Genomic DNA, 21,937 nt, shown 5'->3' with positions numbered 1-21,937 from the left:
AGATTGGGAAGAAATTGAAAGCTGAGGTGAGAGCACAACTGATAGAGTTCTTGCGAAGGAATCAGGATGTCTTCGCCTGGTCTCACAAGGATATGGTGGGTATCTCACCAACTGTGATCAGCCATGTGCTCAACGTAGATGAAAGGTATCCAGCGGTGCAGCAGAAGAGGAGGTTACTTGACAAGGATCGAGCAAAGGCTCTTAAGGAGGAAGTAGAGCGGTTGAAGGAGAACGGGTTTATTAGAGAGGCATACTACCCAGCTTGGGTTTCAAACCCAGTCTTGGTGCCTAAACCCAATGGAAAGTGGAGGACTTGTGTAGATTTTACTGATCTAAACAAAGCATGCCCGAAGGATTGTTTCCCTTTACCGAGAATAGACCAGTTGGTGGATGCAACCTCTGGTCACGAGACCTTGTCCTTCATGGACGCATATTCGGGATACAACCAAATCAGCATGCATCCTCCTGATGAAGAACATACCAGCTTCCGAACGGATATAGGGCTCTATTGCTATAGAGTGATGCCCTTCGGGTTAAAGAATGCAGGAGCTACCTACCAGCGCCTGGTGAATGGCATGTTTCGTGACTTAATCGGCAAAAGCATGGAGGTATACGTAGATGATATGCTGGTGAAGTCGAAAGAAGCTGGGGGGCACGTGGGAGACTTAGAGGATTGCTTTGCAATCTTGAGGAAGTATAACATGAAATTAAACCCCCTTAAATGTTCGTTTGGAGTGGGTTCTGGGAAATTCCTTGGGTTTATTGTCAACTCCCGAGGAATAGAAGCAAACCCTGAAAAGATCAAGGCTCTCATAGAGATGAAGTCTCCCACAAGAATAAAGGAGGTGCAAAGCTTGACTGGGCGGATTGCGGCTCTAAGCAGGTTCGTCTCAAAATCAACGGACAAGTGCGTCCCGTTTTTTAACCTGCTTAAAGGAGGCAAGAAGTTCGAGTGGACCGCAGAGTGTGAACAAGCTTTCCAGGCGATAAAGGAACATTTGGCTCAACCTCCTGTTCTTTCTAAACCAGTTGATGGAGAGGACCTACTTGTATATCTAGCAGTCACGGAACACGCTGTTAGCGCTGCTTTAGTACGTGAGGAGGATAAAGTGCAGCACCCAGTGTATTACGTTAGCAAGCGTTTGATAGGAGCAGAGTCCCGATACCCCATGATTGAGAAGTTGGCTTACTGCTTGGTACTTGCATCACGAAAGTTGAGGCCGTATTTCCAAGCACACCCCATCAAGGTCCTCACTGACCAGCCTCTTCGCCAAGTTTTGCAAAAACCAGAGTCGTCTGGTCGGCTACTTAAATGGGCGGTCGAGCTAGGCCAGTTTGAAATCAAGTACCAACCAAGGACTGCTATTAAGGGTCAAGCCTTGGCGGATTTCATCGCTGAGTGTACCGGAATCGTTGAGGTCCCTAACCAACAGGAGAGTATTACTGGGTTAAAAGAAGAAGTTCCTGCTTGGCAACTTTTCGTTGATGGATCGTCGAACGAGCACCATTCAGGAGCTGGGATTATACTGGTCACACCAGAGAAGCACCGAATTCATTGTGCACTGAGGTTCGGATTCAATGCTTCTAATAACGAAGCAGAGTATGAGGCCCTCTTAGCAGGCTTGCGACTGGCTAAAGATGTACGTGCCCGGTCGGTGGAGATAAACAGTGATTCCCAATTGGTAGTTTATCAAGTATTAGGGGAGTACCAGGCGAGGGGCCTACGCATGGTGGCATACTTAAACAAAACTAAAGATTTACTAGCCCAGTTCGAGGAGTATACCATTAAGCTAGTACCAAGGGAGCAGAATTCCAATGCTGATGCTCTGGCAAAGCTTGCAAGTGCGAAAGATGCCGAAACACTGAATATAGTTCCAGTAGAGTACTTGGCAGAGCCAAGTATTGATAGAGAAGAGGCCATGCCGATTACGATAGTCGACACCTGGATGACTCCCATCATTGCTTACCTTGAACATGGGACGCTCCCAGATGGTCGTAATGAAGCAAGGAAAGTTATGAGGCAAGCTGCTAGGTACACCATGGTGGATGGAGTGTTATATAGAAGAGGATACTCCTTACCTCTCCTCAGGTGCATAACCCCCGACCAGTCAAAGAGCTTATTAGCTGAAGTGCATGAGGGGTTTTGTGGAGATCATGCTGGGGGGCAGAGTCTATCTAAAAAGATCTTGAGGCAAGGATTTTTCTGGCCTACTATGAACGAAGACTCTATGGAATATGTGAAAAGGTGTGACAAATGCCAAAGATTTTCTAAGGTACCCAGAGCACCACCAAATCTTTTGAACAGGTCTTACCGCCCGGCACTTACAAGCTTGCTCGATTGAATGGGGAGCTAATCAGAAACTACTGGAATGGCGAGCACTTGAGAAAATATTATCAATAAATACTACTTGCAGAGTAGTAGCTTTGTATCAAGTGCTTAACTTGTTATTTAAGTTTTTTGTTTGTGAACTGGTTATTTGCTACCCAGTCACATTATTTTGAACAATGTTATTTTGTTTGGAACTCGTTGTTAGACACGTTTTGTCATTTATTATTACGAGTAATAAAAGAGACCACACGCATTGTGGTCGTACCTTGCTACAAACTTTGCATATGTGTTGATTATTTTTGTTGGGCAGTGTTCAACTGTCATAATAATTTAAACAAAACAGGTCTTTTAAAAACTAATGTACTGGACAGTGTTCAACTGGTCGGTATCATAATATGGAGGACCAACGTTTAGATAATATTTATGTAGTGGTCAACTACTGATATATTTTCGTGTATTTCATGTGTTTCACGAGTAGTAACTACTCGAACAAATCCGATCAAGTAGTAAGTGATCAAGGATTTATCCACCCTCAATCACTTGGGGGGCACATAGGGTATACTGGTATGTATTTCAACACAGGCAATAAGAGCACGAGCAAATATGTTTGTTTTTGGGCTGACTTAAGCTAACTTGTTTTACAAAGCTTAAGTAACTTAGAATTTTTCAAATTCTAAGTTAAAAACTGATATTCGTGTAACAAGACATTTACGCTCATAAAAAGTTAGAGCAATAAGAGCATGAGGAAGTATATTTGGTGTGAACTTATGGAATGGTAAAAATTTCTAAGTTAAAAAACTAAATTCTCATGTGAAATTAAAGGCATCCAAAAACTTTGCTATGCACAATAAAAACTTAGAAGTTTGAAATTGTCAACAAGGAAAGAGTAAAGTGCTAAATGTCAAAATAGCTCACTAGTTCGAGCAACAAAATACAAAGTAAAGTAGACTGTGATGAACTACGAGAGGGAGTCACAGGCGAGCTCCTCTAGAGGGTTGATCGACTCCCTCCTCTGCATCAGATGCTCCTCTCGCTCGAAATGATATAGCAGAGCACGTTGGGGCGAGTGCAGGAGGGTTGGCAGCTTCTTCAGCGGCTCTTGCTTCACATCTGGCAAGATCCTCTGCTTGGGCCTCCTTGGGGAAACAATCAAGATTAAGAGGCTTGTTCAGCTTCCAGACCTTATAGAAGCAGTCAAAACTGGCCTCCTCAAAGCGAATCAAGTCAAGCTCTTTTTCTTGCTTCAGCTCTTCGTTCTCGCTAATCAACCTCTCATTGTCTCGAACTAACTCTTTAATATCGAGGGATTGCTTCTCCAATTGAGTTGTCAAGGAAGCATTGTTTTGAGCCTGCTTTTTGAGAGACTCGTCCCGTTCAGCTATAGTTCTCTCTGCTTGCTCCAGCTTGGACCTGGCCTCCACCAGTTGATCGTCCTGCACCTTGATCAGCTCCTTGTAATCTACGGCTCGAAGCTGAGCATGACCAATGGTGACAAGTGACTGCATGGAAGACAAAAAGTTAATACAAGTAAAAATACTAATAACAAAGTATCTCGAGGAAAAATGCTTACCTTCATCAATTGAGCGAGTCCTCTCTTCAAGACAACTTCGACACTAAGTCGAGGGTAGGAGTCTAGGCTTTGAAGCGTCGATGCATCACGGCCAATATCCTCAAGAAGCCCCTTGCCCAGGTCGCTAACAGCACGAAAAAGCTCACTCGAACTACCCTGGTGAGTAGGAGTTAGGCTCGCAGAAGGAGGAAGGGAAGAGGGGGTCAATGGCGGAAGTGTAGTTGGTCCCCCAGGTTGCCTCCCTTGACTTGGCGGTACTACCTTCTGAATCTTCTGTGGAGGCGTAGAGCCACTTCCATCACCAGTTTTCCTCTTTGAAGCAACGCAATCTCTGAACATGTCTGAATCTGCCAAGGATGAAAAAACAAGATTGTTAGAGAAATAAACATAATGAAACATATGCAAGTGTATACTACAATTGTGATACTCTCTAATTACCAATTATAAAAAAAATATGCCTATTTTCACTAAGCATGTGTTACCTGCGTTGAAGATCTGATCAAGGAACTCATCCTCGTCGTCCGAGGATGAGCTAAGTTCCCCTTCAACCTGGATAGCTTTTCCTTTCCCAGGTTGAGCGGGAATAGTAGATCTACGCTGAGGATCAGGCTCTCTAATGACTAAGTCACCAGGTCTACGGGAAAGCGGAGAAGGCCCAGGAGAATGCCGATCAGTCATTTGCTCTGTGCCCTCGGTAGACTGACCAGGCGTGTCGTTCTCCCCGGTGGTACTTTCCACCACCAGATCCTGCTCACATGGCACCAGACTCACCATCTGGAGAAGGTCCAGCGTGACCAACTTTTTTACATCCTTCTCTTTAAGACTCATGTTAGCCAATTTCTTGGCCCGCCTAAACATCCCTTCAGTAGGCAATGGTCGCTCAAACGGACCCGAGCGCGTAAAGGCCAAGTTGTTGGCCTCAATATCCAATGTGAGGAAGTATTCCTTATGATACTTCCCGGCGTTTGACTTATGGGAGATGCCATTGAGATATGTAACCCCCCTATGCCTGTGATAGAAATGGAAGAAACCTGAGTTGTTGTGAGAAGGGTTGGTCCGAAGATCAAACAGGTAATGCACCTCATGAGGGGTGGGCTCGTCCCAACCATTCAGAAAATAAAGAATATACAGCGCAGAGAGTGCCTGTATCCCATTCGGCGTGATCTGAAATGGGGAGATGTTGAAGTAGTCTGCTACGGACCGGAAATAGATGTGCAGCGGGAGTGTTGCTCCAGCTTGTACATGGTGCCTGGACCAGGCGCAGTACCTTCCACCGGGCCTATTGGCTCTTTGATGTGAGCCCGGACATGTCACGTTTGCCCCGCTCAAGCCTAAAGCTTCAAGATGTTTCTGGAATAGCGCGGGAGTAAGTTTGGAAGCTTCGGCAACGAACCAGGAGGGTTCTTCTTCTCCCTCATCACGTGGCTTCTGGACAGCCAAATCCTGAATCGCGGTAGCAAGTTTCAGGGACGGCTTTCTTGAAGCTGTGGTAGTACGGGTTTGATTGCGCTGTACCACCTTCTGTACTGCTCTGCGGGCGACCTGCGGATCGTGTTCCTGAGGGAGCCTGTTAGATTGCTTCACCCTCATCGTCGACTCAGAAGTCTGTCGAAGGAACTGTTCCTCGTGGAGAAGATATAAGGCTGAGCGAGGGAGGATCTGTTTGAAGCGGCGAAGACGATCCTCTGGAGTGTAACCGGTAGACGAGCCTGGTGAGGAATCGCTATTCAAGGGAGTTTCAATTGTCTGCGGGGCAGATGATTCAGAGTCCGTATGATTGTCACCTCCCCTGAAGTCAGAGCGATTCATCTACAAAAATGAATAAAAAATGGGGAGGTGAGTAACCAAACAGAAAAAATTCATCAAAAATAAGATTTATTTTTATACTTGGAAAATTTTGTCTAAGTTATAAAAATATAGCGCATGTGGAAAAAATAATTTTAATGCCCAAAAGTGCCTAAAAGGCACTTAAAGTATTGAACTTATTAAACTTTGTAGAAGGAGGCATTTTTGGGATTTTCCTATAAGGCTAGGTTCCTTATGTACGCAGTTAACATACAGAGGTTGGTTGCATGTTTGGAAGGAAAAAAGGCCAAAGCCTAAGAAAAGTATGTATGGTCCGATCGGACCACATTTTGAGCTCAGGAGGGAGGTTCTATGCATTCGATCGTACATAGCTTGGCTGGGAGGGCATTCGACCTTACCTCCATGCGAGCCTAACCCCAAAGCGCCTGTGACACGTCCGATCGGACACATTCCAGCCAGGAGACGTCCTGCCTCGCCACCGCACGAGCCTCGCGCAAGCCTCCAGAACGCCCGATCGGGCGTAGCGTGCCCGAGGAGAGGTGTGCACCCTGGTCCCGAGAGTTCGCCTGGTGTGCCTCGTGCCTCCAAAGCTTCTAGCCAGCAGCAACAAGTTAGGTTCGACTGGGCATTGGTGTCTAGGGAAGTTCGGATTTAACTATTAAAAATCTGGGCACTAAAAAGCAAGGGGAAGAGCGTGTGGTCCGATCGGACCACACACTTATCTGAAGTATTTCAGAGCCCGATCGGAGGTGGTTATCTTGCCTCGTTCAGAAGGGACGAACACCTCGAGCTCGAACACACTCCAGCGTCCCCGATCGAGCATGGGCTCACGATGAAGACAAAGTGTGGTTCGATCGGACCACACACACGCTTATGCCCAGAATTTCTGGGCAAAACTAGGTAAAAAATGGTCCCTAAATGGCATACTTTGCCTACCCCGAATCCTAACCAAATAGACAGCCCTAAAAATCCCTAGCCTCAAAACACATTCCATCATTTACACAAACAAAAAACAAGATCAAAACATGAAAATGAAAGGTTTTCTTCATGTTCTTAAAAACCCATTACAATATCAAAACCCATGTTCATGTTCATGTCAAAATAGCAAAAATGTCTTGAAATTCCTATGAAATTGAGGGAAAATTCGGGTCACCCATGCCACAAACCTCATCAAAACAATAAGCAAACACATTGGGCAAAACATATTCAAGAGCATTCAAGGCACTCAAGCATTTCGGCCATGATTTTTTTTAGAATTTCAAAAAAAAAAAAAATGTAACAATCTAAGAGGCATGGAGAAAGGAGGCTTACCCAAGGTTGGAGAACTTTGAGTTTGCTTGGAGGGTGCTTGAAGATGAAGGACTCCCTTTGAAGCTTGTGAAGTCGGCAAGGTGGGGAATTTCGGCCAAGAGAGAATATGGAGGGTTTTTAGAGTGATTTTGTATATGTGAAGAAGAGAGTGTAGAGTAGGGATATTTAAAGGGAAAAAAGTGGCTTTTTCATTTACTTTTGAACCTCTGGTATTCTGGGATTATCTTTCCTCCACGATCATGGGTGGATTTTTGCAGTGATCGTGGGTCTGCTGCATGAAGATGAACAGTTATTATTTTTTATAATGACGTCAGCCGGAGAAAAAGTTTATTACGTGAATAAATCATATAATAAACTTGGGGGGCAAATGTTATCCCAAAAATTTGAAAAGAATGACGTGGCGGTGAAATGGACACGTGGCATGAGTTAGTAGGGTGATCTGGCTTGGTGATGGCCCAATACATCAGTTAAGGAATGAGACAGATAGTCAAGCCAAATACGCCCGATCGAAGAGAGTATTTAGACTGGGGGTTGCTTGGCTTAGACCTCAGTTTAAAGACCCATATAATTAAATTGGTGCCAAGTCCAAGAAAGTGAAGGGGAGGTATGAATTTTGGTTCAAGATATAAAAACAGTAGGTCCGATCGGACCTAAGCTTAGGGGACCTCTTGTTAAGCTTGGCTCGAATGAGTTCAAAAAGAATAAGGCTCAAGTTTTACTCAAAAGGGGAAAGCCACATAGTGGTCGATCGAACATACACATAGGAGGTACCTTCGACCATTCAGGTCAAGGATAAGTAGATGGTGGCTCAGACCACCTTGGTCCGAGGAGAGAAGCCTAATGCCCGATCGAGCATTTGGTTGAGCGAAGGGGTTCAAACCTAGTTGGCCCAAGGAGAAGGGTGTGTGCCCGATCGAACGTGGTCTTGTGGGTACCTTGGACTATTTTGATCCAAGGAGAGGTGGTGGCTCGGACCACCTAGGTCCGAAAAGAGAGGACCAAGGTCCGATCGGACCTTGGTTAAACAAAGGAAGCTTGGACCATTTAGGTCCAAGGGGCATTATGCCCGATCGCACAAGGCCTCCCCCGATCGCACAAGGCCTCCCCCGATCGCACATGACCTCCCCCGATCGCGCAAGACGCCTGCAGGAGCGCTTGGACCATGTTGGTCCGAGGATAAGCTAGGAAGAAAATGGCTCGGACCATCTTGGTCCGAGGTGCAAAGTGTAAGGTCATATTGGACCTTGATTGAAGGAGTCAAATAAGATGGTTTGAACCACCTTAAGCCAAAGAAGACAACCATTGTGTCCGATCGGACACAATGGAGAAGTATACCTCGAGTGTAGTTGGCCTTTGGTCCAAGGATAGCCATGCGTATGCCACCTTTGACCTACGTAAAGCTTGAAAGCTTGAAGAATAGTCAACATGCATGAGAAGCTACGTCAAACTGCCCGAAACTACTTCAGTGAGAATTGGTCCAAGCATCCGGGAATCACTCAATCCTCACTCGAAATTAGGGATCAGTTATATTTTGAACGTTTATTTTGTAATATAAATATTAGGTAAATAATAGAATATCCCTATCAAAAGGGGATATCAGTTGAGAACCCAGGTCTATAAATAGGGACTTGGGAGGATCGTAAAAGGACTTTGGGCAAAATTGAGAGTGAATCTGTATTCTAGAGAGAGAAAGTGTGTTGTTCTTGAGAAAAACCCATTTTTGTATTCTGGAGTATCTCACACTGAAGAAACTCAGTTGACAAGGTTCATCTGATCTTGAGTGTGAATATAGTAATAAAATCTCTAAGTGGATTAGGCTATTACCGATCATCGGGGCTGAACCACTATAAAAACCTTGTGTTATTTACTTCCGTTCATAAAAAACTGTCTGTTGTCGTTTATAATTCTCTTGAAGGTTGTCGTAGTTGACGTTCTCACGTCGTTGGCTAAATTCACAGTCAACACCCAGTAATTTACTAAGCACCAAATTACACCTAGGCTCACCCCGAGCTCGGTATTTAATCCCGTTATGATCAAATTGCGATCTTGCTTTCTAGGATCGTCTCATGCCGAATAGCTCAAACATATCCACATAATAATTCGGTCTCACCCATATATCACATACATGCAAATAAATATACAAATACGCCCTCAACAGGCCAAAATTACGAAAATGTCATTCTAATAAGAAACAGTCCCACATACATGCAAATATCATCATATAATAATATAACTCACATGATCAAGCATATAATGACATAATAATGCATTAAATCAATTATGGTCCTCCTGACCCCCTAATCCAAGCACTAAGCCACATTAGAGAATTTGAGACATTACATTAAAGCCAACTAAAGTTATATATTGTTATACCCAGATTTCGAGCCATAGCAAATATGATCTCGAAAGCTGAGTTCGCATTAAATGGTCTCGTGAGGGTTAGGGTATGCTCTACGATTGTAAATCAGAGCCTGCAAAGTATGATACAGACCTCGAATATGGTGACCTCGAAATGATCTCGATCTCGAAGGATAGCTCTGTGAGCCCCTCATCTTCAGGAACAACTCCGGAGCAGAGATCTCGAGCTCGATATGCCATCTCGAAAGAAATGTCAGCTCGGGAAATGTCAGTGGCTCGCATAATGACGTGAAACCTTAGATGCTGAAGCCTTGGAGATACGCTATGATTACCTTGAATATCTACAAGTGTTGTAGATATGGGATATGATCCTCATTTATTGATGTAAATCCCCAAAAATCGTGGGATATTATTTAGTCAGTTATGCGTTTCCTGATCTTTGGGGAACGTTTCCTTTTATATCTGATTATTGGCATTTAAGGCCATTTATTTTTCTTCACAAAAGAGTAACTACCCAAAATATGTGGGATAGTATTCTGCATCCTTCCCTATAAATAGAGAAGTCATGCACCATTGTAAAGGACCGAATTTCTGCTCCTTGAGAGAAAACTCTGGAGATACGCTAAAGAATTGTTCAGAGATAATCTTGAGATTAATAACAGAGACTCGTGGACTAGGCAGATTTAACTGCTGAACCACGTAAAAACCGTGTGCCTGATTCGTTTGTTTGTTTTAGCTATTGTCTTTAATTGTTTACGTGCTCTCTTCTTTTATCTGTTGACGAAAAACGGCGTCAACAGTTTGGTGCTTTCATTGAGAGCCTCAAGCATCCATCCCAGAGAGATTCATGGCTACAAACAATCAGAACACTCCTGAAGAAAATTACCCAAGGCGTCCTGGAAAACAACCGATGGAGAACCCGGACGCTGAAGAAAGGAGTGGGTCCTCCGATTCCCGGGGACCACCTCCACAACCAAGGGATGAGGACATGTATTATAACCCTGAGCGTTATGTCCCTATTGTAGAATTGGAGAATCAGCAGCTGAAACGACTGCTGGCAGATGCCAACAAACGTAACGAGGAGTAGACTAGGATAGCCGCGGAAGCGCAGGTGGCTCAGCCCCCGCTTCCGCGCGAAGACCAAGTCCCTCCTCCAAGGGACGTGCACGTTCCTCCCCGGAGGCCCCGTGGGCGTCCACGAAAAAATGCTACCACAAGGAGGCCAGCGCAACCTCCAGCACCAACAGAACCATCTGCTCCTTCTAGGCCTCAGAGGAGTACCCGAGCTCGGGTCCCGCCTAATCCACCTGTGGAAGTGCCTGCAGGAACTGAGAACAACCGAGCTCCTGCCGAGGCTCGGACTCAGGTTCCTGGTAGTGCATCAAACGCAACTGGCCCATCTCGGGCAAATTCTGGACCCTCCAGGCCGAGGCAAGGACGGCAACCACCGTCACCTATACGGTTTCCTCCGTCTCCCATAAGATATCCTTCACCTCCCCGCAGGAACGCTCAACCTGATCGAGATCAGGATCAAGGGCGTACAGGGGAAAGACAAGAAAACAGGGAGACGTTCCAGGGGCGGAAAGGCGCGCCATCCGAGAAAAGTCAGACGTCCCGATCTCGCACTGCAGGGACAAGGCGACGTAGAAAGGATCCACCACGAAATGACCGATCGATGAGTTTCACTAGTGATGAGTCCGGAGAAACTAGGTCTGTCAGTAAACACGACCGGGGTCGTAAAAATACTGGAAATCACAAGAGCCATCCCGACCTGCGCAATCACCTGAATCAGAGCAGGGGAAAGGGAGATCAGACAAACCCGGATCTTAGGAATCATCTGAATGGGCGTAGAGATCCCTCACGAAGATGCGAGCCTGGGATTGCGATTAATGACTATCAACTCCAAACACCGCCTAAGGACCCAGTACAAGAAAGGATCGATTAGCTCGAAAAAGCCTTTAGGCTTTTGAAGAATGAACGAGGGAACGGTCGATATGAGGACTCTGATGAGGAGCTCGAGCCATTTGCTCCCAATATTTCTAACACTCAGTCCCCAAGGGTTCCGGATTCCTCACGTCCCAGCGTTTGAAGGAAAAACCAACCCATGCAGCCATCTGAGTACATTCAACACTATCATGAGAGCTAGTAACGTGGGTTACGAGCTCATATGTATGTTGTTTCCGACATCATTGGCCGGGCCTGCCAAGAGTTGGTTCGAGAAGTACAAGAGACACTCTATAACTTCGTGGGATCAATTGTCTAGAGACTTCAAGAAGCAGTTCCGAGCTATGGTGGGAGTCAGACCCGAAGCATCCACTTTGACTAACGTCCGACAACAACCGGGCGAAACACTGAAGAGCTACCTGACAAGATTTAATCTAGAGGTCGCCCGAGCTCGAGACGTGGATGACAGTGGGCATTTGATGGCCATTCGAGCTGGTGTTTTGCCCGGGAGTGCCCTTTGGGATGACATGCAAGGGAAACCGGTGAGGTCAATAACCGAGTTTAACAGACGGGCGCAGAGATTTGTCAATATAGAGGAGGCGAGGTCAACACTCAAGGCGACCTCGCAGACCGAAACTACAACGATAAACATTAACTCCGCCTCAACCTCGGTTGACCCAGCAGCTACGCAGCCTACCTCGGAGAATCCCTCCAGGAGGAAAAAGAGCGAGGGAAATAATCCCGAGGTTGATGGAGGAAAGAAGAAAAAAGGAGAAAGGTATTTCTCCGTATATAAAGTGCACACCGAGCTCAACGAGTCTCGGGAAAACATATACCTGGCTAATGAAAACCAGGTCCCCTTCAGGCGTCCGGACCCTATGAGGAATCAAAAGTCCAAGAGGGACTCCAGCAAGTATTGTCGATTTCATAGGGACACCGGCCACACAACTGATGAGTGCCGACAGCTGAAGGACGAGATCGAAGGATTGATCTCGAGAGGTTATTTTCGGCAGTATGTCAAAAACCAGAATACTGGTCAAGCTACTGCTAGCCAGAGAGTAGCCGCACTTCCGACAGCACAGAATAATAACACCCGATCTCGGGATGAGGACAGGCCTCCGCCGATAGATGGAGAGGACGTAATAACCATCTCGGGAGGTCCTCATCTCGCAGGAGGGGGTAGAAATGCTCAAAAACGATATGTGAATGAGCTGAAGACAGGGGACGGGTCTCCATATGAACCCGAACCAAGGGCACCAAAAAGCCAAAGGGTTGAAACTCAGCCTATAACCTTCACCGAGGAGGATGCCTCCCACGTCCAGTTCCCTCATCATGATCCACTCGTCATCACCCTACAGCTTGCCAACAAAAGAGTGCGCCGAGTTCTCATAGATAATGGGAGCTCAGTTAACATTCTTTATAAAGCAACCCTAGAAAAAATGGGACTCTCCCTTCGCGACCTGAAGGCTTGTGCAACCACTTTGTACGGCTTTTCTGGAGAAGGAACCGCCTGTATGGGGTCCATTGAACTCCCTGTGACCTTGGGAGACTATCCAGTCTCGGTGACCAAGATGATGGAGTTCGTGGTAGTAGAGTTACCATCTGCCTACAATGTATTGCTCGGGAGACCCGCCCTGGTCGGGCTGGGGGCAGTTTCATCTGTAAGGCATCTAGCCCTTAAGTTCCCAACTCCAAGCGGGGTCGGAACATTGAAAGGAGATCAATTGGCAGGAAGGGAGTGCTATAGCATTTCCTTAAGGGGAAAGAAACAAACAAGCGCGCAAGCACTTGTTGTCATACAGAATAAAGATGGGACAGTTTTAGAAATTGATGAGGAGATCGATCCAAGGATTGAAGAGAAGGTTGACCTCCAACCTTTGGAGGAGCTCGAAGAGGTTCAGCTCGATGAATCTGATCCCTCAAAAAAGGTGAAGGTCGGGAAACACCTCCAAGACGAATCAAAATAGCAATTAATTTGCTTTCTGAAGAAAAACCAGGATGTCTTCGCGTGGTCCCACTCTGACATGGTGGGAATAAGCCCTAATGTAGCGAGCCACGCATTGAATATAGACAAAAGCTTTCCCCCGAAGCAGCAAAAGCGAAGGCAGCTGGATGAAGACAGAAAGAAAGCACTAAAGGAGGAGGTGGACAGGCTGAAAGCAAATAATTTTATAAGGGACGCTTTTTACCCTGATTGGGTGGCCAATCCAGTGTTGGTCCCGAAACCCAATGGGACATGGAGGACGTGCATTGACTACTCGGACCTCAACAAGGCCTGCCCGAAAGACTGTTTTCCCCTGCCGAGAATTGATCAGCTCGTGGATGCCACGGCGGGGCATGGTCTGATGTCGTTCATGGATGCCTATTCTGGATATAACCAGCTTCCCATGCATGCCCCCGACCAAGAGCATATGAGCTTCATTACAGATAAAGGGCTCTACTGCTACAATGTCATGCCATTCGGACTCAAGAATGCCGGAGCCACGTACCAGCGGCTCGTAAACATGATGTTCTCAGAGAAAATAGGGAACAACATGTAAGTTTATGTTGACGACATGCTTGTAAAGTCTCAACTTAACAAGAACCATGTTGATGACCTCGAAGAGTGCTTTGGCGTGCTCAGAAAGTACAACATGAAGTTGAATCCTCAGAAGTGCACTTTTGGGGTGTCTTCAGGAAAATTTCTGGGTTTCATTGTCAATTCTCGTGGGATCGAGGCTAATCCCGACAAGATAAAGGCCCTCATCGATATGCCTTCGCCTCGGAAGCATAAAGATGTTCAAAGCCTGACTGGTAGGATGGCAGCTCTGAGCAGGTTCATCTCGAAGTCAACAGACCGCGGTCTCCCATTCTTCAACTTATTGAAAGGAAGTAAGAAGTTCGAATGGACAGATGAGTGCGAGCTAGCCTTTCAGGAGCTCAAAAATCACCTAGCCGAACCGCCCATCCTATCAAAGCCTGAGACGGGAGAAGTACTGTTCCTGTACCTCTCAACTACCGAACACGCGATAAGCGCGGTGCTCGTCCGAGAGGAAGAGAGAATACAGAAACCCGTCTACTATATCAGTAAAAGATTACTGGGGGCAGAGTCAAGGTATCCACTGATGGAGAAGCTCGCCCTCAGTCTGATCCACTCATCTCGAAAGCTCCGCCCTTACTTTCAGGCACATCCTATCCACGTATTAACAGATCAACCACCAAGGCAAGTCTTGTCTAAACCAGAGGCGTCTGGTCGACTCCTAAAGTGGGCTGTTGAACTCGGACAATTCGAGATCACCTACCATCCGAGGACGACCATCAAGGCACAAGCGTTGGCGGATTTCATAGTGGAGTGCACCAGCATCGCTGATGACGAGGTAATAACCATGGCCCATGAGCTGTGGAAACTTTACGTCGACGGGTCGTCAAATGAAAATGGAGCGGGGGCAGGAGTTATTTTGATCACTCCTGCAGGGAGCAAATTTCACTCTGCATTAAGGTTCGGCTTTAAAGCATCTAATAATGAAGCTGAGTACGAGGCTTTACTGGCGGGACTACGAATAGCAAAGGAACTCAAGGCCAGAGCTATACATTGCTACAGTGACTCTCAGCTCGTAGTTAATCAAATCTTGGGAGAGTACTAGGCTCGTGGCACAAAAATGGCAGCTTATCTGGAGAAGGCAAAGTGCGCATTGGAGTTTTTTGAGTTTTATGCAATCGAACAGGTTCCCCGAGAACAAAACTCAAACGCAGATGCCTTAGCTCGCCTCGCCACCTCCGCCGAAAATGAGGAGCTGAATGTTGTACCCGTAGAGCACTTGCCAGCACCCAGCATTACTGAGCCAGACAAGGAAGATGTGTGCATGATCGAGACAAAACCGACCTGGATGAGCCCGATCGTTGAATACCTCGAAAATGGAATTCTTCCAAAAGATCGAAGTCAGGCTCGGAAACTAATGTATCAACTTCCTCGTTACACCATCCTGGATGGAAGACTATACAGAAGAGGGTATTCCATGCCATTGCTCAGATGCGTGACTCCCCCCGAGGCAAAGAAGATTATTGAAGAAATTCATGAAGGGTTCTGCGGAGATCATACCGGGGGGCACAGCCTATCCAAGAAGATTATACGCCAAGGATATTTCTGGCCAACCATTAAAATGGATTCTTTCGAGTTCGTGAAAAAGTGCGACAAGTGCCAGAGATTCGCCACGATACCCCGAGCTCCACCTTCCGAACTAACCATGTTGACGTCCCCATGGCCTTTTGCGGTATGGGGTATCGACCTCATAGGCTCACTCCCAACTGGCAAAGGAGGAGTAAAGTATGTTGTGGTCGCGGTTGATTACTTCACAAAATGGACAGAGGCTGAACCACTAGCGACCATAACTTCAAAGAAGATCCTAGATTTCGTGGTAAAGAACATCGTATGCCGATATGGAGTGCCAAGAAAGATTGTGTCTGACAACGGAACCCAGTTTGACTGCGACTTATTTACCAACTTTTGTAACAAGAACGGTATAATCAAGAGCTTTTCGTCAGTGGCTCACCCTCAGGCGAACGGTCAGGTCGAAGCCGTTAATAAAACTCTCAAGAGTTCCTTGAAGAAAAAGTTGGAAGAAGCGAAGGGACGATGGCCTGAGGAATTACCCCAAGTCCTTTGGGGATATAGAACTACAGCTCGGACATCAACTGGACATACCCCATTTTCTCTAGCATACGGCTGCGAGGCAATGTTGCCCATTGAGGTCGAAATTCCAACGATTCGAACTCAGATTTACGCCCAAAGTTCCAATCATACTCAGCTCGAAGAAACCCTAGACTTGATTGAAGAAAAAAGGGAGGAGGCTCAGCTGAGAAATGCTGCTTACCAGCAACGAACAACAAGATATTTCAATAAAAGGGTTCGAAGTCGAAGGTTCGGAGTAGGAGATCTGGTATTGAGACGTGTATTCTTAGCAACCCGAGATCCAGCAGCAGGAGTACTCGGGCCAAACTGGGAAGGACCATACCAGATAGAATCAGTCATCCGCCCTGGCGTATACAAACTTGCGAGATTAGATGGGAGCCTGCTACCTCGAGCATGGAATGGCGAACACCTTAGACCATATTATCAATAGTATAGGAAGTGTCGCCCGTAACCATGATTTTCTGTACTTAGTTTGTTTTTGAATTTCAAATAAAGGGTCTACTTTGTTTCACATGTAATTTATTTTTATTTTTGCAATCTCTCTTAATTTAATAACCTATGGTCACACTCATAGGATATTAAGGGGGCATCATTGGTATACATACCTCCAGCTTAAAAATAAAAACAAAAAACTATTTGGATATAACCAAATACGCGAGCTTAGATAGTTCGGACTTAACCGAGCGAGCTTAGATAATTCGGACTTAACCGAGTTATCAAAAACATTAAGTATTTGGAAATAACCAAGTACACGGGCTTAGATAGTTCGGACTTAACCGAGCGAGCTTAGATAATTCGGACTTAACCGAGTTATCAAAAACATTAAGTATTTGGAAATAACCAAGTACACGGGCTTAGATAGTTCAGACATTACCGAACTACCAAAAACCAAAAACGTTTGGAGTTAACCAGATGTGCAAGCATAACAGGTTTGGAACAAACCAGCCAAATTATCGATCAATGATAAATGGGATCCTAAACCCATCACAAAATATGTCGAGATCGAGGCTGGAACATCTTAAAATAGTTTCGAACTCATAACCTCGGAGCTAAGATACTAAGGATGAGGAAAAGTGACTAAAAGATTAACCAAATCATTCATATTACATGCCATATAAGTACTTTTCAGTTCATGGTTAAAGTAATGTCCGACCTTGATAAATAACGAGGTTGGAAACGGATAATTCGAATAAGCTATGCATGAATGCATCGAATTTCGAGCCTAAATCCAAACTATGTTTGCATGCATAAATAAACATAACCGGTCCATCAATTATAAAAATATGCAAAATATTTCGAGCCAAGAAATGTAAACATATAAAAGAATAATAAAGGGAATTGTGTCAGCCCTGTGGGCATAAGTTAAAATAATTACAGAAATAATGGGACGCAGCCCCGAAAACTGATCTCCCCGAGGTCAGATTCAAAGAAGAGGAGTCTCCTTGGCCTTCTCAGCATCAGTGGCACCGGACCCCTCAGGACGAATAGCATGACTATCCTCCTGAGCTCCCTCCGAAACGGTACTCGGAGCAGCTTTATCCTTCTCGAGCTGCTCAGCCTCTTCCTTCTCGAGCCGAGCATTCCATCGTTCGAGGAAGGACGCCTCGAGGGGACCCAAAAAACTGGTGTCCAGTTCTTCGTTATAGGCCCACATCCGGTACATGGCTGAATCGACCGCCGTTTCCTTCTTTTCTTTGAACTCGGCAGTAAGGCGGGTTTTGATATCCTCCATGAGGTCGAGGGTGACGGCCTTGTCTTCCTCGAGCTTCTTATTGGTCTCCCGAAGCTGGATGTTATCTCTCTTTTGCTCCTCGAGTTCATTTTTCAGCTTCCCAAGCTCCTTGGCCATTTCCTCACGCTCCTTAACCACTGCCTCGAGCTTAATGTTCGCCGCCTTCAGGTCATCATTCGCTCTAAGGTGGAGGTCCCTCTCCTCTTGGGCAAGGGTCCTGCTCGAATGGACCTCATTATTCAGCTCGTAATTGAGCTGGGCAGTGAAAGCAAGAGCCTGAAAAAAGGAAGAAACCATCATTAGCCTCGAGACAGTATGAATGTAAGCAAAGGGAATATAGGACACTTACCGCGGCAGTGTGCTCGATACTCTTCTCGTACAGGACAGTGCGGTCCCGAGTGCCAGTTAGGCACTGCCACTGAGGAGCCTCGAAATTGCTGTAGCTCTGGCCAATCCGGGACATTACATCCGAGATCAGCGTAGATCCGTGAGGACCGGCAGCATTATCCACCACATACGAATCCATATGGGTGGAAATGGTTAGCTTCTGAGCTCGGGAAGCAGAAGGTCTTTTGACGAGCTGGGTAGAAGGCATTTGACCCGCCACAGGAGGTTGGGATTCGACCACGGCAGCGATACCAGTCTGCGAGGCCGGCGCCACCACAGTGATGACGGCCTGCGAGGGTGGTATCGTCGTGGGGGCGTTAGTCTGGCCAGTCGACGCAGCAGCAGAGCTCGAAGCCGGCGGGGGAGGAGGAGGCGTTTTCCTAGATCTCTTGGAGCTTTTCCCAGGCTGACTGGTTGTCAGTCCCCTTTCCCTGGGGCGCTTGCTCCTCTTGGCACCCGCATTGTCGATGAGGGCGTCGAGGTCGGAGTCCATATTGCCTGCACAAGTCATCACAGTGAGTTAGTAAAAGAAATACAAGTTACTTCAACACTATATATAGAGTGGCGAAAGAAAAAACCTAACTGGAACTTTCCCCCGAGCTTGAGCTTGGGGACCATGAAATTCCCCCGTCTTCAGAAGAGGCGGGGGGAGGGCCTTCCCTATAAGTTGGTGATAACCTCGAAAGGTCCCTATAGTCATTGGTCCCATACTGCACAGCTATCCCATTCCACATCTCGTGGTATACATAGTGTCGTATTTCCCGAGCCCACTATCAAACCTATGGACACAGTCATCTACCCAACTCCATATGTAGAAGTGGTATCTATCCTGTGGGCACGAGACTAGTCTATTGGGCCTGTGTTTTAATAAAGTGGGGGACCACATTCGCGAAGTAGGAAGGGTTTTACCTCCATCGGAGTCCGAGCTCGAGGCTTCGTCATTGGTCTCATTTCCCGACCGCGGACTTCTCGAGCGAATTGGGAGAGATGCCTTCTTTTCCCTCCTCGGAGGAAGGATGCCTGTGGGCAGAGGCACTTCCTCCCAGCGTTCGTATTTTTTACTGGACCAGTCAAAGGTTGACTGGCCCTGTCCCAACAAGCCACAAGCTCGAAGCTTGTCCTCATGTAGCAGAAATGAGAGAGACCTCCTGCCATAAGGGAGTCGGAGCAGGCTCTCTCTGTGCTCCTTCATTGTCTCGTCGGGGGTGGGACGCTGAAAGTTAGCTGAAAGGCGAGATACACTTCAATTAAACATGGATTCAAGGGCTAAAGATTCGAGCTCAAAAATAGAAAGTAACGAGAATACTTACGAATTCGCCTAAACGAACGATGTCGAGACGGGAACAGACCGTCTGTCCAGAAGAAAGCCCTCTTGAAGTCAAGGGGATGGTTCGGAAGGTCTTCAAAGATTTTTGTCTCTTTGGGGTAGCTCGAAAGATAGTAGAAACCATCTCCTCCCCGAGCTCGGGAGGGATTACTCTTCAAGCAAAAGAGATATAAAATCTCTTGGGGTGAAGGTCCTGTCCACCCCTGCTCGTGAAACAAGGACCTCAGCGCAGATAGCACCCTGTATGAATTGGTGTTGAGTTGGAATGGAGCCAACCCAACGAAATCGATAAAGTCCCTGAAAAAGGACTTCAGGGGCAGCAAAGCTCCTGCCTTTAGGTGTTCCTGGCTCCAGGCCGCGTATTTCACACTGGAATCGCGGCCCCCAGGAGCGAAGCAGCTCCGTTCATGCCTTGTCGGAGCTCGACACTTCAGTGTGTCCAACGAGCTAAGGCCATGAATGGCCAGGATGTCAGTTATCTGGTCGGAGGTGGTAACCGAGCTCTGGTAGAATTCGGCTTCAAACATCTCCCTCCTAGGCTGCGAGGATGAAGGCTCCGCCATTAAGGAAAACTGAAGTTCCCCCGGGTGGTATGCTACCGTGACTTTTAACGCGGGGTCGAGGGGAACTGGCCTAGGTCCGGGGTTCGGCTCCGGATAGATGGCTTCTCGAAGAACCCTTCTCTTCTTTTCGATGACCTCGTCTATCTGGCGACGATAGTGGGCTCGAATGTCTTCTTGCTCCCGTGCGATCTCGTATTCTTTAATCCGACGCTAGTTCCGAGCAAAGATCGATTCCGGGCTCGGAGATTTGGGCTCGTAAGGAATTGCTCGTAATAACCCCCACCGTCTTTCCGGATTCTGTGACATCTAACGAGAAAGAAAAAATGGTGAGGGCCATGCATGCAAGGATCACGAGCTCGACAGAATGAGCTCGGAGATTTAAGGACAAGAAACTAAGAATTTAGACCCTCACTAAAGGGTCAGAGCGCGTGTTCCATAGGGAAGAAAAAGAACGTGGATGATTTTTTTTGAAAATCCCGAAGTTCAAGGGAAAGAAAGGTGGCGGTTAGCCAGGAAAGGGCTTTTTCGGGTTTCGTGTAATTGTCAAGAATAAGGGTTTTTACCCGAAAACTTGGTGTACAAGAAACATAGCCTAAAATTTTCAAAACCCAGAAAGTTGAATCAAAACCCAGAAAGTTGAAACCACATTCAAACGTCGAATCTGGATATAAACCAGAGACGAATTTCCAGAGTGAAAATCCAGAAAACCTAAAAACCTATCGGTTCAAACCCTCCTATCGCATCATGCTAAGAACGTAAACTAACATACACAGCAAGCACAGTATAAAAGGAACAACCAAAATGGCGTACTTACACAGTGATGGGGAGTGCAGCGAAATCGTCGAGTGGAGAAGAGGTTGCAGGAAAGAACTCACTGACTCGTACAAACCAGGATTCTTTTGTTTCTTCGGCCTGGAAAACATGCAATGAGCATAAACTGTGGTAAGAGGTTTAGGGAGTGTTTTTCTTTTTTCTGGTCTGTGATGAGCAAATGTGAAGAAGACGAAGAGGGAGTCTTGTATAAATAGGTGGGAAAACTGAATTAATCAGGAGCGTTGATTAAAATCCTCAACAGATCGAATGGAGGGGAGTCGATGATAAGATGGCGCCGAAAAGCTGTCAGACGAACGATCGTGGGCATGTTCCCAAGGTACTCAAGTACCTAAAGTGAGCAATACCTATCTGGCACGTGTCCGTTTTTAAGAGTGTGACGGTATGGTTCCCGAAAAGAGTAGTTCAAAAGTTTCCTTCTCTTAGGATTCGAACAAATACTTTTGAGGGGGCAAAATGTTATACCCAGATTTCGTGCCATAGCAAATATGATCTCGAAAGCTGAGTTCGCATTAAATGGTCTCGTGAGGGTTAGGGTATGCTCTACGATTGTAAATCGGAGCCTGCAAAGTATGATACAGACCTCGAATATGGTGACCTCGAAATGATCTCGATCTCGAAGGATAGCTCTGTGAGCCCCTCATCTTCAGGAACAACTCCGGAGCAGAGATCTCGAGCTCGATATGCCATCTCGAAAGAAATGTCAGCTCGGGAAATGTCAGTGGCTCGCATAATGACGTGAAACCTTAGATGCTGAAGCCTTGGAGATACGCTATGATTACCTTGAATATCTACAAGTGTTGTAGATATGGGATATGATCCTCATTTATTGATGTAAATCCCCAAAAATCGTGGGATATTATTTAGTCAGTTATGCGTTTCCTGATCTTTGGGGAACGTTTCCTTTTATATCTGATTATTGGCATTTAAGGCCATTTATTTTTATTCACAAAAGAGTAACTACCCAAAATATGTGGGATAGTATTCTGCATCCTTCCCTATAAATAGAGAAGTCATGCACCATTGTAAATGACCGAATTTCTGATCCTTGAGAGAAAACTCTGGAGAATTCATGCTAAAGAATTGTTCAGAGATAATCTTGAGATTAAT

At 46.2% G+C, this 21,937-nt stretch overlaps 1 protein-coding gene across 1 annotated transcript; it reads right to left on the bottom strand.

Annotated features, from left to right (window-relative positions):
• Positions 1 to 3,186: 3,186 nt before the first annotated feature.
• LOC133793599 (uncharacterized) lies at positions 3,187 to 4,666 on the bottom strand. The gene is made up of 3 exons (XM_062230913.1): positions 4,382 to 4,666; positions 3,900 to 4,246; positions 3,187 to 3,828 (listed from the first exon to the last, which is right to left on the bottom strand). The coding sequence occupies exons 1-3, from the start codon at positions 4,575 to 4,577 to the stop codon at positions 3,301 to 3,303; spliced, it is 1,071 nt and encodes a 356-aa protein (XP_062086897.1). The 5' UTR covers positions 4,578 to 4,666; the 3' UTR covers positions 3,187 to 3,300.
• Positions 4,667 to 21,937: the final 17,271 nt, after the last annotated feature.

The sequence above is a fragment of the Humulus lupulus genome, chromosome 8, assembly GCF_963169125.1.
Source record: "Humulus lupulus chromosome 8, drHumLupu1.1, whole genome shotgun sequence".
NCBI classification, from domain to species: Eukaryota; Viridiplantae; Streptophyta; class Magnoliopsida; order Rosales; family Cannabaceae; genus Humulus; species Humulus lupulus.
This window is presented reverse-complemented; position numbering and strand designations above follow the sequence as displayed.